At 35.2% G+C, this 13,402-nt stretch overlaps 1 protein-coding gene across 1 annotated transcript; it reads right to left on the reverse strand.

Annotated features, from left to right (window-relative positions):
- Window positions 1–4,205: 4,205 nt before the first annotated feature.
- On the reverse strand, window positions 4,206–5,251 carry LOC145684954 (granzyme H-like). The gene has a single exon (XM_081757306.1). It carries the CDS (start codon window positions 5,126–5,128, stop codon window positions 4,235–4,237), a length of 894 nt encoding a protein of 297 aa, XP_081613432.1. The 5' UTR covers window positions 5,129–5,251; the 3' UTR covers window positions 4,206–4,234.
- Between the last annotated feature and the right edge of the window lie 8,151 nt (window positions 5,252–13,402).

Genomic DNA, 13,402 nt, shown 5'->3' on the forward strand with positions numbered 1-13,402 from the left:
TATTATTATTATTACTATTATTATTATTATTATTATTATTATTATTGTTTTCGGCAGTCTATAACTCTGAAACGAAGCGTTTGTGCATCCAGGTTGGTCTGTACTTTTTGTCTTATCTTAGGTCTAATGTTATGAATCACCTCCCAAATGTTGTCAGTGTTGCTTTGAGACATCCTGTATATTTGCTTGACAAAGAAAGTAAATTGTAATTTTTGTTTTATATAAAAAGAAAGTCTAATTAAACTACTCCTCTATACTACAAAATAGGTGATTATGTTACAATAATTTAAAATAAATTTTAAACTGCGAATTTGGTATTTGTTTCATATAATTTGGTAGTTTATTATATAGTTTTATTCCTATGTGGTGTAATAAGTTTTGAGTTATTGTTAGGCGAAAATCTTGCATACGAATATGATTTATAGTTTTAGTGTTGTGTTCGTTTACTCTCTGAATTTAGTGAAAAATTTCGTTTCAACTAAATATGTTTGGATATATATATATATATCAACGAGCATGTTTCCATAATATATATATATAAAGGAAGTTGACTATTATATATGTATATATATACAGGCGAGTATCCAAGGGGGGCTATATGGGCTATAACCCCCTTGACGCTCAGGTATACACTGGATAAAATGGGCTTCAATCCTGTTTTGCACTGGATAAAGCAGCAAACTATGGTTTAGCCCCTCCCTGGATCATATCCTGGATCCCCCCTATATATATATATATATATATATATATATATATATATATATATATATATATATATATATATATATATACAGTCGTCTACTGCCTTTTCTCTTTTTACTTCTCCCGCTTTTAGCTGTTAAAATTATGGTCACCCTAAAAGTAGTCCTTTTCAAGACATCCCCCTCCCCTCCCGAAGATAAGAATGCAGGATATTTTTACCTTTGAAACTGCGGTGGCTCAGTGCTAGAGCGTTCAGCTCTGTTGTTTGGGGTCCCGGGTTCGATCCCAGTCCCTGCCAAGTGAACTTTGTGGCGGACAAACACCGTGTGCGTGGGTTTTCTCGGGATTCTCCTGTTTCCTTCCAGTTTTTTCATTCCACCACCTCATTCATTACTCATCATCACCGTCCCCTTTAGCCTAACCGGCATAACCGTGGGGCGTAAAACTCAAAGATTTCATTTCATTTTTACCTCCGGAACAATGAATGTTCTCTTCCTGCTGTCAGCAAACGAGGGAATAATAGAGTGATGGTTTCTCCGTCCCGCAATATTCCAGCTGTTAAAATCACTCTGATCACACCTGGGACTAATGTCTAAATTGCCATAGCAATAACTACGAGTATCGCTAACGTGGCTAGTGGAGACTTGCTGCCTTCTTCCAGAACACTCATCGTCTGGCTACTCCATTTAGATCAATTCGAAAGGGATGTTCCTTCTGCTAGTGAACTACCGTCGAAGTAGCAAGTACCGACTAAGAAGAAACACAGAAAAAATTATTGTGGTAATCGCTGTTTTAGCAGTCGATGTGTCTATCTGTAAACCATATTCATGACAGACAGTTAGAAACCCTCAAAGACATATAAACATATCATAATAATGTATGACAGTCGCCCTTTACGGCTTTCTTTCCAGAGGGAGCGAGGGAATAATGGTTATCCACTACTGCATATAAATACTTTATTTCAAATCTGTGGATAGAATAGTGGGAAGTGTACAACGCAATATACACACATCTTGTTATCTGCATTTTTAATTGCTGACATCAATTGTAATTTAAAAAAAATAAACGTTTCTGTTTCTCCTTTACGATTAATAATTCACTTAATTTTAATTGTAAGCTTTAGGATTGAGCACAATCATATTTAACTCTGGTTGCAAAGGAGAACAAATTAAAAATAATTGCAATTCATTTCCAGACCAATTGTCTTCAATTGGTTGATTAATTGCAATTGGTTTTAATTGATTAATGCCAAACATTGGAAAGTGTACAGATAAAAAGAAATTGTTCTGGGCTACAATTGTCAAAACGAAAAATACGGATTTTTTTTAAAAAAAATAAGTTTAGCAATGCAGTTGAGACAAGCATTGGAATAATACGTTATGAAGTCCGTCTGAAAATTCACGGTGGAGAATAAAACATCTGACTATCGCGGATACATGTAACAGAAGCAGTATTCTGCTCCCAAAAAGTACCAAAGTAATTGCCGGGTTCGAAACGGATTACTTTATAGTAACTTTGTTACTTTTTCTATATACAGCTACGATGATTACTTTTTTATCTATAGGTTATATTGATTTCATTTCTTAGTAAATTAGTATTTTTATCGGTTAACTTCCTGAGATGGCGGCCCCGGATTAGACCCACAAGACTCTGCTTTTAATGTTATATTACTATTTATTTGTTGTTATTTTAATATACCTTTCACAGAGTTACTCCTACTTATCTCCATCATTCACTTTTAACTTTTAATCTCAAGTATTTCTGATTTTCATGCTTTATTTGGTTCCTACTATAGATACACCTACTACATATTCATCTGTGTACTATCACTATTCAAAATTAGTACCTTACAACTGTTAAGTGTTGCAAACTCCGACTATTCAGAAATAACGAAAACAATGAATCTTTACCTTTTCCTGTTTCCATCCAGCCTTTTTACAAAACCCTACTGGTGATATATAAATAAACTTTCAGAGAGGGGATTGGGAGCAGAGCCCCTTCAAATACATGTCATTGGGACACCAAAAATTTCGGAAATGCATAAGAAAGTACTTCTTTCTTGTATTAGTTTGCTACATAAGGATATACTTATGTTTATGAATAAGAATTTAACTTAACAGGAAATACACTTACTGACTTAGAAAATGTGTGTCTGTGTTTTCTTTAAAGGAGAAGTTGCATTAATAGGTTCAAATTCTGTTTAGGAGGGCATATAGCATGAAAAGAGTAATGAATAAAACACGAATTAACTTAAAAGCAGAAACCAACTTGTGCAGATGGTCACTGGAAACCAAAATTCTATCTAACCGAGTCATTACAAGAGTGCAGCAGGAAATCCAAATGACAGCGAGGGAGTGCGCCCATAGGGAGTGGGCGCGTTAGCAACGGTGAATATATGCATAAGTGAGAACAGTAGAGAAACATTTTATATGGAACAAAACACATGCCTTGCGTGTGGCATAGCTTTGCAACACTTTTACGATTATTTTGTACACTGGCTCCACATATTGCTTCACTTAATGTCTTCCTTGTGGAGTATTACGTGGTAAGATTCACATAGGAAGGGATAGCACCTCAACATGTTTCTCGTTTCACCACATTTGGTTCAGATGAGATTCCTACTTCATAAATTTCCGCTTTATATTTTTTTTCTGCAGCATACACATCCTAGGTAGTTAATAAGATAATGGGTTTGAAAGAGTGCCATACTCTACTCTATTGCTTGTTTACTTAATGTCACAACAATTTGAAAACTCTCACAGTCTAGAAATTAACTTCATTTTTCTCCCTAAATAATCGTCATACACTGATGACCATTATTACGTTTTTTGTTCTCACGATGAAATTTCGTCTAATTTTATTCATTTTTTCGTAAATTTTGTATTTGGGGAGCCATCCTTCGGAAGTTACCCTTTTTATTCCGGTAAGTCGCTCAAGAAGACCTATTTTATGCGTTTCTCACAACAATAAAAGAACATGTTAGTAAGGGTTGCGTTGCAAGTTGACAGGCACAATGCTGTAGATATACCACATTGACTTGAATCCTAGTGTTGCGTTCCAAGCGCTGCTATCGCAATAGCGTAGACGGCTGCAAGGCTCTCTCACTTAGTAGCAGCTGAACCCTTATTGGCACAACGCGTGGGTGAGTCGAGAGTCTGAAGTTTAGTTTGCATTGTTACCACGTATCAAGACATTGTTTTAGCATTATACCAGATATATCGAACTGACTTTACTACATTTTGCAGATTAAATCCTCGTTCCGCATTTAGTTTCCCGACGTTCAGCTAAACTAAAACTCTCTGAAAGTAAATTCAAATGTGTATTTGTGGATATTATTATTATTATTATTTAAAATAATAATAATAATAATAATAATAATAATAATAATAATAATAATAATAATAATAATAATAATAATAATAATAATAATAATAATAATAAAAGTTCTAGTATAATTTTAGGGAAAACTAAGACAAACATGCTTTTGAAACAAATTTCAAATGCTTTATAACTAATTGTGTTATGCATTGTATTATACACTAAAAAGTGTGTGTACAACAATGTACATGGAAAAGAGAGATATTATATGAATTTCAAGAACGTTTTGATGAACAATTGATTTAAAACCATTTTTCTCAGAATTATTTGCCATTACATCTCGAATCCAATTTAGATAATAAGCAACTTTCATGTCTAAATTTGGTGTGGTGCAGACTCCTTTTCTAGTGCTAACCGCTGCGATAACTCCTACCACTACATTATCACATATTAGGGGTCCGCCTGAATCTCCAGAGCAAGCACTTTTGCTACCTTCTAACTCTCCAGTACATATTGCAGTCTTTGGGTCTATTTGAAATATTCTAGCACAAACATTTACATCCAATATAGGTATCTTAACTTCCATTAGTACCATGGACTGTTGAACTTTACCAATTCGACCCCAGCCAACCTTAGTACACGTACTGTTTGGTGTGACTTCACTGGAATAATCCTTAGGCAATGTAGCTACAGACAGAGAACCTTTATGAGAACCTTTTACTTTCCATTTAAGTTTTAGAAGTGCAACATCATTATCAAAATTTCCCTTAGTATAATTGGGATGTGGAAACACAAGAGAAACCACGTTTAAGTTTAAAAATAACGGGACACTATGCTTTTCTCCAGCAACCACCCGAAAAGATTTGGCTGAATATTTTTGGTTTGTTTTATCAACAGTACAGTGTGCTGCAGTTAGAATCCAATACTTATCGATAATAGATCCTCCACATTCAATATCTTTTCCTTTATCTAACAAAACAAAAATATGGACAACATACTTATATTTCTCAAAATCTGCAACGTCTCCTCCAATAATTCTATTGTCATTTCCTGTAGAAGCAGTACGTAAAAAAGTGATTGCCACAAGAATTTCCAACAGATATAACATCCTTCTGCGAAGTAATGCGAAGTAATAATACAAAGTAACAAATTAAAATAACAGAAGCAAAAATTATATTGTAATATTTGAGACAATTCAACGCTTCTCTCTCTTTTAGAAAATAAAAATTGACAAACGATCTTACAATTTAAAAAAAGAACATTATAAATAAAGTTTATAAATATTTAAAAAAAATCCTTCTTTTTCTTTATTATTATTGACCACATAGTCAACTTGTAATGACACTTTCTTTTTTAAATGCGTAGGAATGTATGTAAATCAAGGATGTTATAAATAAAGGATCTGGCCATAGGTATATTAATCCTATTCAATCGATGAAGCCAAAAAACAACCGGGCATAGGCACATCTGATTGGCTACTCACGTTTCCGCCATCTTCTGATTGGCTACTTTCGTTTGCACTATGATTGTTGGCTCAAAAAATTGCGATCTTATTGGGCGGTGTGGGCAGAGTAGGGAAAAACTGTGACGTATGGCTTCAAGATTTTGTTGTAAGGGCAGATCCTGTATTTTATAAGATCCTTGACGTAAATAAACACATCGCACCATATAATGATTTTTTGTAGCAGTTTATTGTCTGTAGAAACGAGAGTTGGAATCGAAAGGCATGTGACCACACGTTGGGATGATTCCTGCTCGTGAGTGTCATTACAATATTTAAAAAGTGTTTTCTTCCTATATTTTTATACTCTCCGATTTAATATTTACTACCTATTAATTTTATTTTCATATTTGCCACAAATACATTACAAGGTGAAGATTTATTGTAGGGATTCATGCATGAATTCATTGCATATATACTTCTTTTACAGTAAATCGATTTTTGTATCTGAAGCAATCTTTTTTGGGGGGTGAAGTTTTTCACTTCTCTGTGCCGACTCACTGTAGGGGACATTCAGTGTAGGTACACGATAAGGAATATAGTGCAAAAGACATTAATTTGTATTAGTTGGCCATAAAAACTACGAATGCCATAAAGACCACGAATGGCCATAAAAACCACCAAGTCAGGACAGGAGCACAGCAGATGGTCCCGAACGTTGGCGAAGGATGTGCGTCCCTACAGAGTAGGCGTTTCAGCGAAGATGAATATATATACATAAACTAGGATAGCGCAAAATATTGTATATGGCATAAAATTACTTATACATTACGCATTGAGCTCTGTATTTGAACGTTGCTAAAAACCCTCTTGGAAATACCCGATATGTTTTCGTTGCTTGCATATTTGTGTTTCAAAGTCTCATAACGTACATTTTACAATTATGTAGATCCTCTTACTCCCGAACACTTTTATAGTTGCGCATGTAATGGGGCGTTTACATTTAGACCGTGTTCAAAAGATACAAATGCATATTCGAAGTGTGCTTCTTTCCGGAAGTGGCGTCGAAAGGTCCAAATGCGCGAGTCTACAAGTACGTAGTACGTAATGCGCAATAAAGCACACTTGATTTGTTTACTTGTGAACTTCAAAAAAATGGCGCAGAGGGTAATAGTGGTTCCAGAATTATGTAGAAATGTAATTATGTTATCAAACGTTATATAGTATAAATGTAGTCAAAAAAGTTCTGTCGCTTTTCCACCCACCACCTTCGAACATCGATATGTAATCTAACATGTACCTGGAAGATCAAAAATAGTCCCCATCAGCATCGACGACCTACTGCCAACGTTCTGGAAAGACATGGATTCCATCGCGGTAGAACTTGGTGGTCGTGAAGGGAAGAAGGTATATCAAGTGCATTTTGCACCTTCACTAGGGATTTGAACTGGCGTCCTGTCAGGAGATTGTCCAGGTAATGGAACGAGTGATAACCGGACGGTGCAATGTCCTGGGAGTATGGCAGATGCAATAGTTTCCCATCCTAGGCTTCAAATGGTGTCTCGGGTCATCCTAGCCACGTGATGTTTAGCGTTGTCCTGTAACAGGAGGACCTCTTTGCGATTCAGAACTGTTGGCTCCAGAGTTTTCAGTTTTTCTTGAACATGGCTCAACTGCTGACAGTACACAGTTGCATTGATGCTCTGACCAGCTGGTAGCAGTTGCGATGCACGATTCCGCGAGCAGTCCACAAAACACACAAGAGGACCTTCTTCTGGTGCAGTGCTGGTTTCCACTGTTTCGGAACCGGTTCATGGGATGCTAACCAATAATGACGGAACCGTGGAGGTTCGCATAGATTCACTTCTCATCACATGTCAACACCCTGTCCACAAATGGCTCCCTCCTCCGACGAGACAGGAAAGGGACACGGGTGTCTGCTCTGATTGCCTTCGGGCCCAGAGTCAAATCATGTGGGACCCATCTTCACTCACACTGAATCGTAGTCCCTTCACATGTTTGGCCACTGTTCGCTTCAATTGCTGCCTGAAGATCTTCATTTTGTACATGTTTTGGACTTCCGGCATTTGGTACGTCTTCGAGTGTTTCGTCACCCATCCTCAAACTTGTTAAACCACCGCTGCACTGTATGCGTAGTCATTACGCCCTCACCAAAGGCCTGGGATATCTTTCGTCCCGCTGCAGAGGCGTTTGACCCCATTTTGAACTGGTACAACATACACTGTTACCTTATACATCGTATAATGTAACATGGCCCGGAAGTTTTGGGCAACCAGTGTATATATGAATTTAATATTTTTTAAAATTTATTTTTAATATATAATTAATCAATGACTTTATTTGAAGTAGTCCGCAAAATTTGCGTTAAGTTCCTTGAACTAATGATTTTAGTATATTTAGAGGGAAATATATGGTAATATATTTACATTGAACAATTATTTGTATATTTAGCTAAAATGTAATATTATTTTAGGAAATAATTTAATATCTGGTCGTTTTTAATCCTTTCCAGTCAATTTTGATTCATATTTTTGGCTTAGGGGATCTTCAAAAGAATTCAAAAATTTTATTTCGAAAATCTTCTTTAAAATTTTATATTTGTAAAGTCAGCCATAGTAGCTTCTTGAAGCATCTCTTTGTTTAACCTAAATTATCTGTGATTGGATCTTCCGCAATCACAGTTGTGGTTGAGATTTTTCGGCTCCTTTGATCTTGAGGAGTACATCTATCATCGTATAGTTACGTCACGATGAACCTCCAATTAGGGATCTTCTTCCCATTGTCTTTGTCTTTTCCAGAAGCGGTGTTTAGTGATGGATGTACGATTATCGCCGTCCATAAAAAACGGGAAAAATAGAAGTATTTAAAGGTTTCGACACAAAATAATTGATACCATTGATATCTGTGGACATAATATGGAAGGCAGTGAGTTGGTTGCTGTGCTCAGTGGACTGTAAAGTTGTGGAAGTGAAAACAAACGAATACATCAGAGCGTGCAGGACTGACGCCAGCCTTTTGGGTGAAACCGTGTCGGGAATCGAACGTGAAGCCCAGCAAATGCATTTTGTGTTTTGAGTTCGCTATTAACCCACTCACTTGAGTGGGAGCGAAAGAATCTTTTCTTCAAGAAAGTCTGGCTAGGACGGACAGACCTGGAAGGTATCTATATATATTTTTCATGGAATCCAAGTAAGTATAGAAGATATCATCAAAATTATTGTTGTTTTCGCCTAGTTGAAACCTGCGGAATTCTAACCTCTTTCGGATTGGAACATGTTTATATCTGGTGTTGTGATGCCTCATAATATGTGCTAAACGCTGCGTAGTTTTCCCTAAGTTATACAATATGTAAACTCTGTGATGTGACATAAATCACTCGTTCAATGGAGGGGGGAAAGATTGTTCTTTTGGAGTTTCAGTGTGGATGTTTGTTACCAACAGTCCATGAAATGTGTGTACTTTCGAGTACATACATTTCACCCCAAAAATAATATTTTGAATATGTAATTTTCGTATATTTTTTTTTATTTATTCTTCCGTACTGCTATATCACATAATTAAATCCATTCTCTGGTTTGTGCTTACCTTCACTGTAGTTTGGATACGATGAGACAAATATATACAAAGTTTCGGCTCACATTGATAATAAGGGTGCTTGCATAGCTATTGGTAATGGGAGATGCTCGTCAACAACAACACGTTCGTTATGTATTTCGAATTCCTTTCACCAGAAACCAGAAATTCGAATTTTAAGCACATAGTTTAAGACTTTTTTTTATTTTAACAATATACAAAAGTAGAGCTGAATGGTCGACGTCCCATACGTCCTCGGTAAGAAGCAGGGTGTGTGCTATATTATTAATCTGTTGAATAAAGTGATTTTATATGTTTTAGGTTAAGTTAGATACTAGGTTAAATACTAGTTAGATACTTAGATACTTAGGGACTTAGGTTAGATACTTAGGGACTAGGTTAAGTGTACTTTCTTTTCATGTAGATTTATTTAGTGTATGTATTGTCTCAAAAGAAAATGTTTTGTTGTGGAATCAAAGTGGATGAGGTCTGAGCTCATACAAGGGAGGTCACCTTGTTGGTATAAATCCTCCGCGCTGACCCCACCTCCACAACGGTATCTGAAGAGAGTATACTAAGAAAAGAAAGTAAAGTATGTAGCACACAGCCGTAATAAGTGATACCTGTGTAGTACAAGGCTCATGTGATTTTGTAGTAAATGTCCTTATTTTCAAAATGTCTTTTTTGACTAAACCAAACGTATGTAGAATTGTTCATGATATGTGAAGAGAGTATGTAATGCGATGATAAACTTACCCATTCAGCTATGTCAAGAATTTTCCTCAATTTCCAACCTTTGCGATTGTTTTTTTAAAATGTATTCTCCTGTTATTTCTTATCATACAGAAAGGTAGTGTAATAAAGTATATGAGTCGAAACAAAACTTTCATTATCCAGTGCAGAGCTAATTACTTAAATCTATGTAGTAAAGTAACTTCAATAGTCTCGTTATGTACTTAGAAAGTAAAGTTTTGAAAAGCAGTACGTGAATAGTGTAACTAAAGTATATTATAGCAGCTTGAAACGTATAGAATCGTTTTCGCTTAGTGTGACCGGGGTTGGAATCACAGACCTGCCAGGAAATTTCACTTCGTTAATAATATCAGCAAAATTCATTTTTGGCATTTAGTTTTCTTTTTCGAAATTCCATCCCGTTGCGCGTTTTAGATCCGATTTGAGATTTTTTTTTCCTTCTGAGTTAGTAAACACAAACATTTAGATTTTCGAAGCACTCCCCGTCAGTTTCACTATTGGGTCAGTGTCTTGTTCTGTCGGATTGTGGCTTGTAACCTTATCTCGCAATGGGATGCAGGCTATGAACTGCGGATCGGGATACTGGACTGCGAGTGAGAATGAAGGAGGCTTAGAAATCTTTATATTTAGGGTCAACTTGAGTTCTATTTTCCGGAGATGATTGGTGTAGTGGATGGGTCAGTGAGTGTTGATAGCTTACCCGTCTGGGCCCGGTGGGTTCGCGGTCACCAATCAATGACACATTCACGCAGCCATAGTCTCGAGGAAAGGGAACATCATACAGAAACACAATATCAGTATCATCATCATTATTCTTATTTTTATTTTTTTATTTTACCTTTTATTTTTATTTCTATTTTATTTTATTGACATATATATTTTTTTTTGTAAAAACACGACCTTATGACGCTCTGTGGAAATCCCATGTTCACTCTGTCGTTACGCAAGTTCACGGTATAACTGAAAAGCCACAACCAGGGACTATGTTGGATATACTCGCACCAACAACTGTGATTCGCCTTATCTCCATTCGCATTTAACTCACGGTGTGAAGGTCAATTGAATACATACCTCCACAAAAAGGGACAGAACGTTTTTGGTTACCTTTATATTTTGAGTTTAATAGTTAATGATATTGAAGGGTATTGTTGGAATTATTTTTCTTGACTAGTGTTATTAGTTCTAATAATGTATTGTTCCGATATCCATAATACTGTAATAGAGCAAGTGAAACTATCGACTCTGCTCTTATTTGCCAGTTGTTTGGAAAGTGATTGCAGTTTTATAATGACATTAATACTTCACCAAAAGTGTGTCCATGTTAATTTGCAGTTACACAAGATGTATTAGGCGTATAACATGATAAGCTTTTGTACAAAGGTACAGTAGCCATTGTTTTATATTCAAAAGATTATACATTTACAAATTCCGTGCTATCGTATTTTGGGTAAACACATGATTTACTTATTTATGTATTTCTTTACTTTTAGTATCTTATAAATTATATCTTGAGGGAGGTGTTGCATTCTCCCGGACAGATTGATTTTAGGAAGGCTTAACAGTTATAAGTGCAAAGTCCAAACATGTGCTATAAAAACTACAGTGGAAAAAGAGTTATACTTTGGAATAGGAGTCTCCAGATGCGCATCGATAACTAGGACCATTGTAAAAGGGCATAACAGAGTAGGATGCGGAAAGTGTAAAATAATGAAATTTCCAGATATTTGTAAGTGTAAAAAAAAAAAAAAAAAATGTAATTTCCCTCGTATATTCCACTTCAATATCATTTTCCTCTTTTATATTAATATTTGTAGTAGAATGGATCTCCTCAATAGCCTGAGAAGTTTTATAACTCAGCGGGGTGTAAATTAGCGTAAAATCATCAAGTTTGCAGCGACAGATTCAATGGTTTATTTACATATTTTCCAATCCTTACGATTTTTTTCCACAATTTAAATTGCTTATTATTTTTTACATACTAATAAAATCAATAATTATTTAAAAATTTAAAATTACATCAACAAATAGAAATGTACATTTTGGAATAAATTCAAAAAGAAGCTTAGTCTAAAATCTGAGACTGTTTTGATTTAACCAGACTTCACAAACAATTAGCAGCATTTTATAAGGAGTACATGATTCTGTATAACAGCTTTTTCAAATAAATGATCTAACATGCCAATAGAAATGCAGAAGTTAAATTTTTTAACGGTACATGTTGAACATCTTGTACACGTGTACTATTTTGAGCTTCTCATGTATAATTCTTGACAATTCTCAACCAAACTTACAATACGGTAATTTTTTTTTTCAAAATATTTTAGGATTTATTTTAAATAAAAAATTTCATCCATTTTGTGTGTGAATGGGAATGAATTTAAAACACTTATTGCGTTGCCTCTTTGAATGGCAAGGCTTAACCGTTGGTACAAGAAATGTTTGCTTCTAGGGTCACCTGACTTATTAATTAAAGCTGACCCCAAATTTGCCAAAAATTTACTTGTTTCTTTACTAAAAACACCCATGGTTTCAGTAGCAAAAGCAATGAAAAAATGATCTTCTTTTAATTTTTAATATTTCGAATGCTTTCTATTCGAAATATTAAAAATTAAAAGAAGATCATTTTTTCATTGCTTTTGCTACTGAAACCATGGGTGTTTTTAGTAAAGAAACAAGTAAATTTTTGGCAAATTTGGGGTCAGCTTTAATTAATAAGTCAGGTGACCCTAGAAGCAAACATTTTTTCCTCTTTTCTCTTAATGTACGTATGCAGAACAAGGGACATACTCTACAACATAAGATGCGTACTTTTTTTTAAAAAAAAAATTCGGGAATGTAAATTTGCGTACAGCCATCAACTTTCGTCGAAAATGAAAAATGAAATTAAATCTTTAAGTTTGAAGTTCTACATTATGACCTTTAGGCTAAGGAAGACGGATTATTAAAGCAAGTGAATGATAATGGAAGAGTCGGTGGAAAAAGAACCTAAGAGGAAACTGGATAACCTCGAAAAACCCACCGACACGATGTTGACCACTACAAACTTACTTGGTCGGGGTCTGAACCAGGGATCTCACCCACTAGTAGTAACCACTCTACCACTGTACCCCCGCATTAAATTTCGTGTTATTTCTTCTAGAATTTCGTGTTATTTTTATTTTGTAAATGTTAAAAATATTTTTATTAGTATATATTTGAAGAGATGGTTGTAGATAAGTTTTTAGATTGCGTTGTTACGAAGGTGGTTTGATGTGTTTAAATATTCTGTTAATTTATAATTTCTTTGTACTGGCAACCAGTGGTGGATCTAGCCCAGGTCCCCTGTGTTTTGGATGACAAAAAATATTTAAGTTATTATATATATTTGAAAGTTTATGGTTAACTCATGATATATGTGTCACAGTCTGAGTTCTGGCTTCTTTCCCGTGGTTTTTACCTTCTAGGTCCGCTACTGCTGGCAACCCTGTAATTTTGAGAGTTGTCTGCTGGCAAACATCTCCCAAACTCATCTTGGTAATCTTTAAAGCGTTTTAAAGAAGTAAGTTGTAGAAAATCAGAAACAATTCTTCTTAAAAAGACACCAACAACTGCTTA

The sequence above is a fragment of the Thermobia domestica genome, chromosome 5, assembly GCF_964235325.1.
Source record: "Thermobia domestica chromosome 5, izTheDome1.hap1.1, whole genome shotgun sequence".
NCBI lineage: Eukaryota > Metazoa > Arthropoda > Insecta > Zygentoma > Lepismatidae > Thermobia > Thermobia domestica.

Bases quoted from the DNA above. Each gene is read 5' to 3' on its own strand.
- LOC145684954 (XM_081757306.1), bottom strand. From the start codon at position 5,128: ATGTTATATCTGTTGGAAATTCTTGTGGCAATCACTTTTTTACGTACT.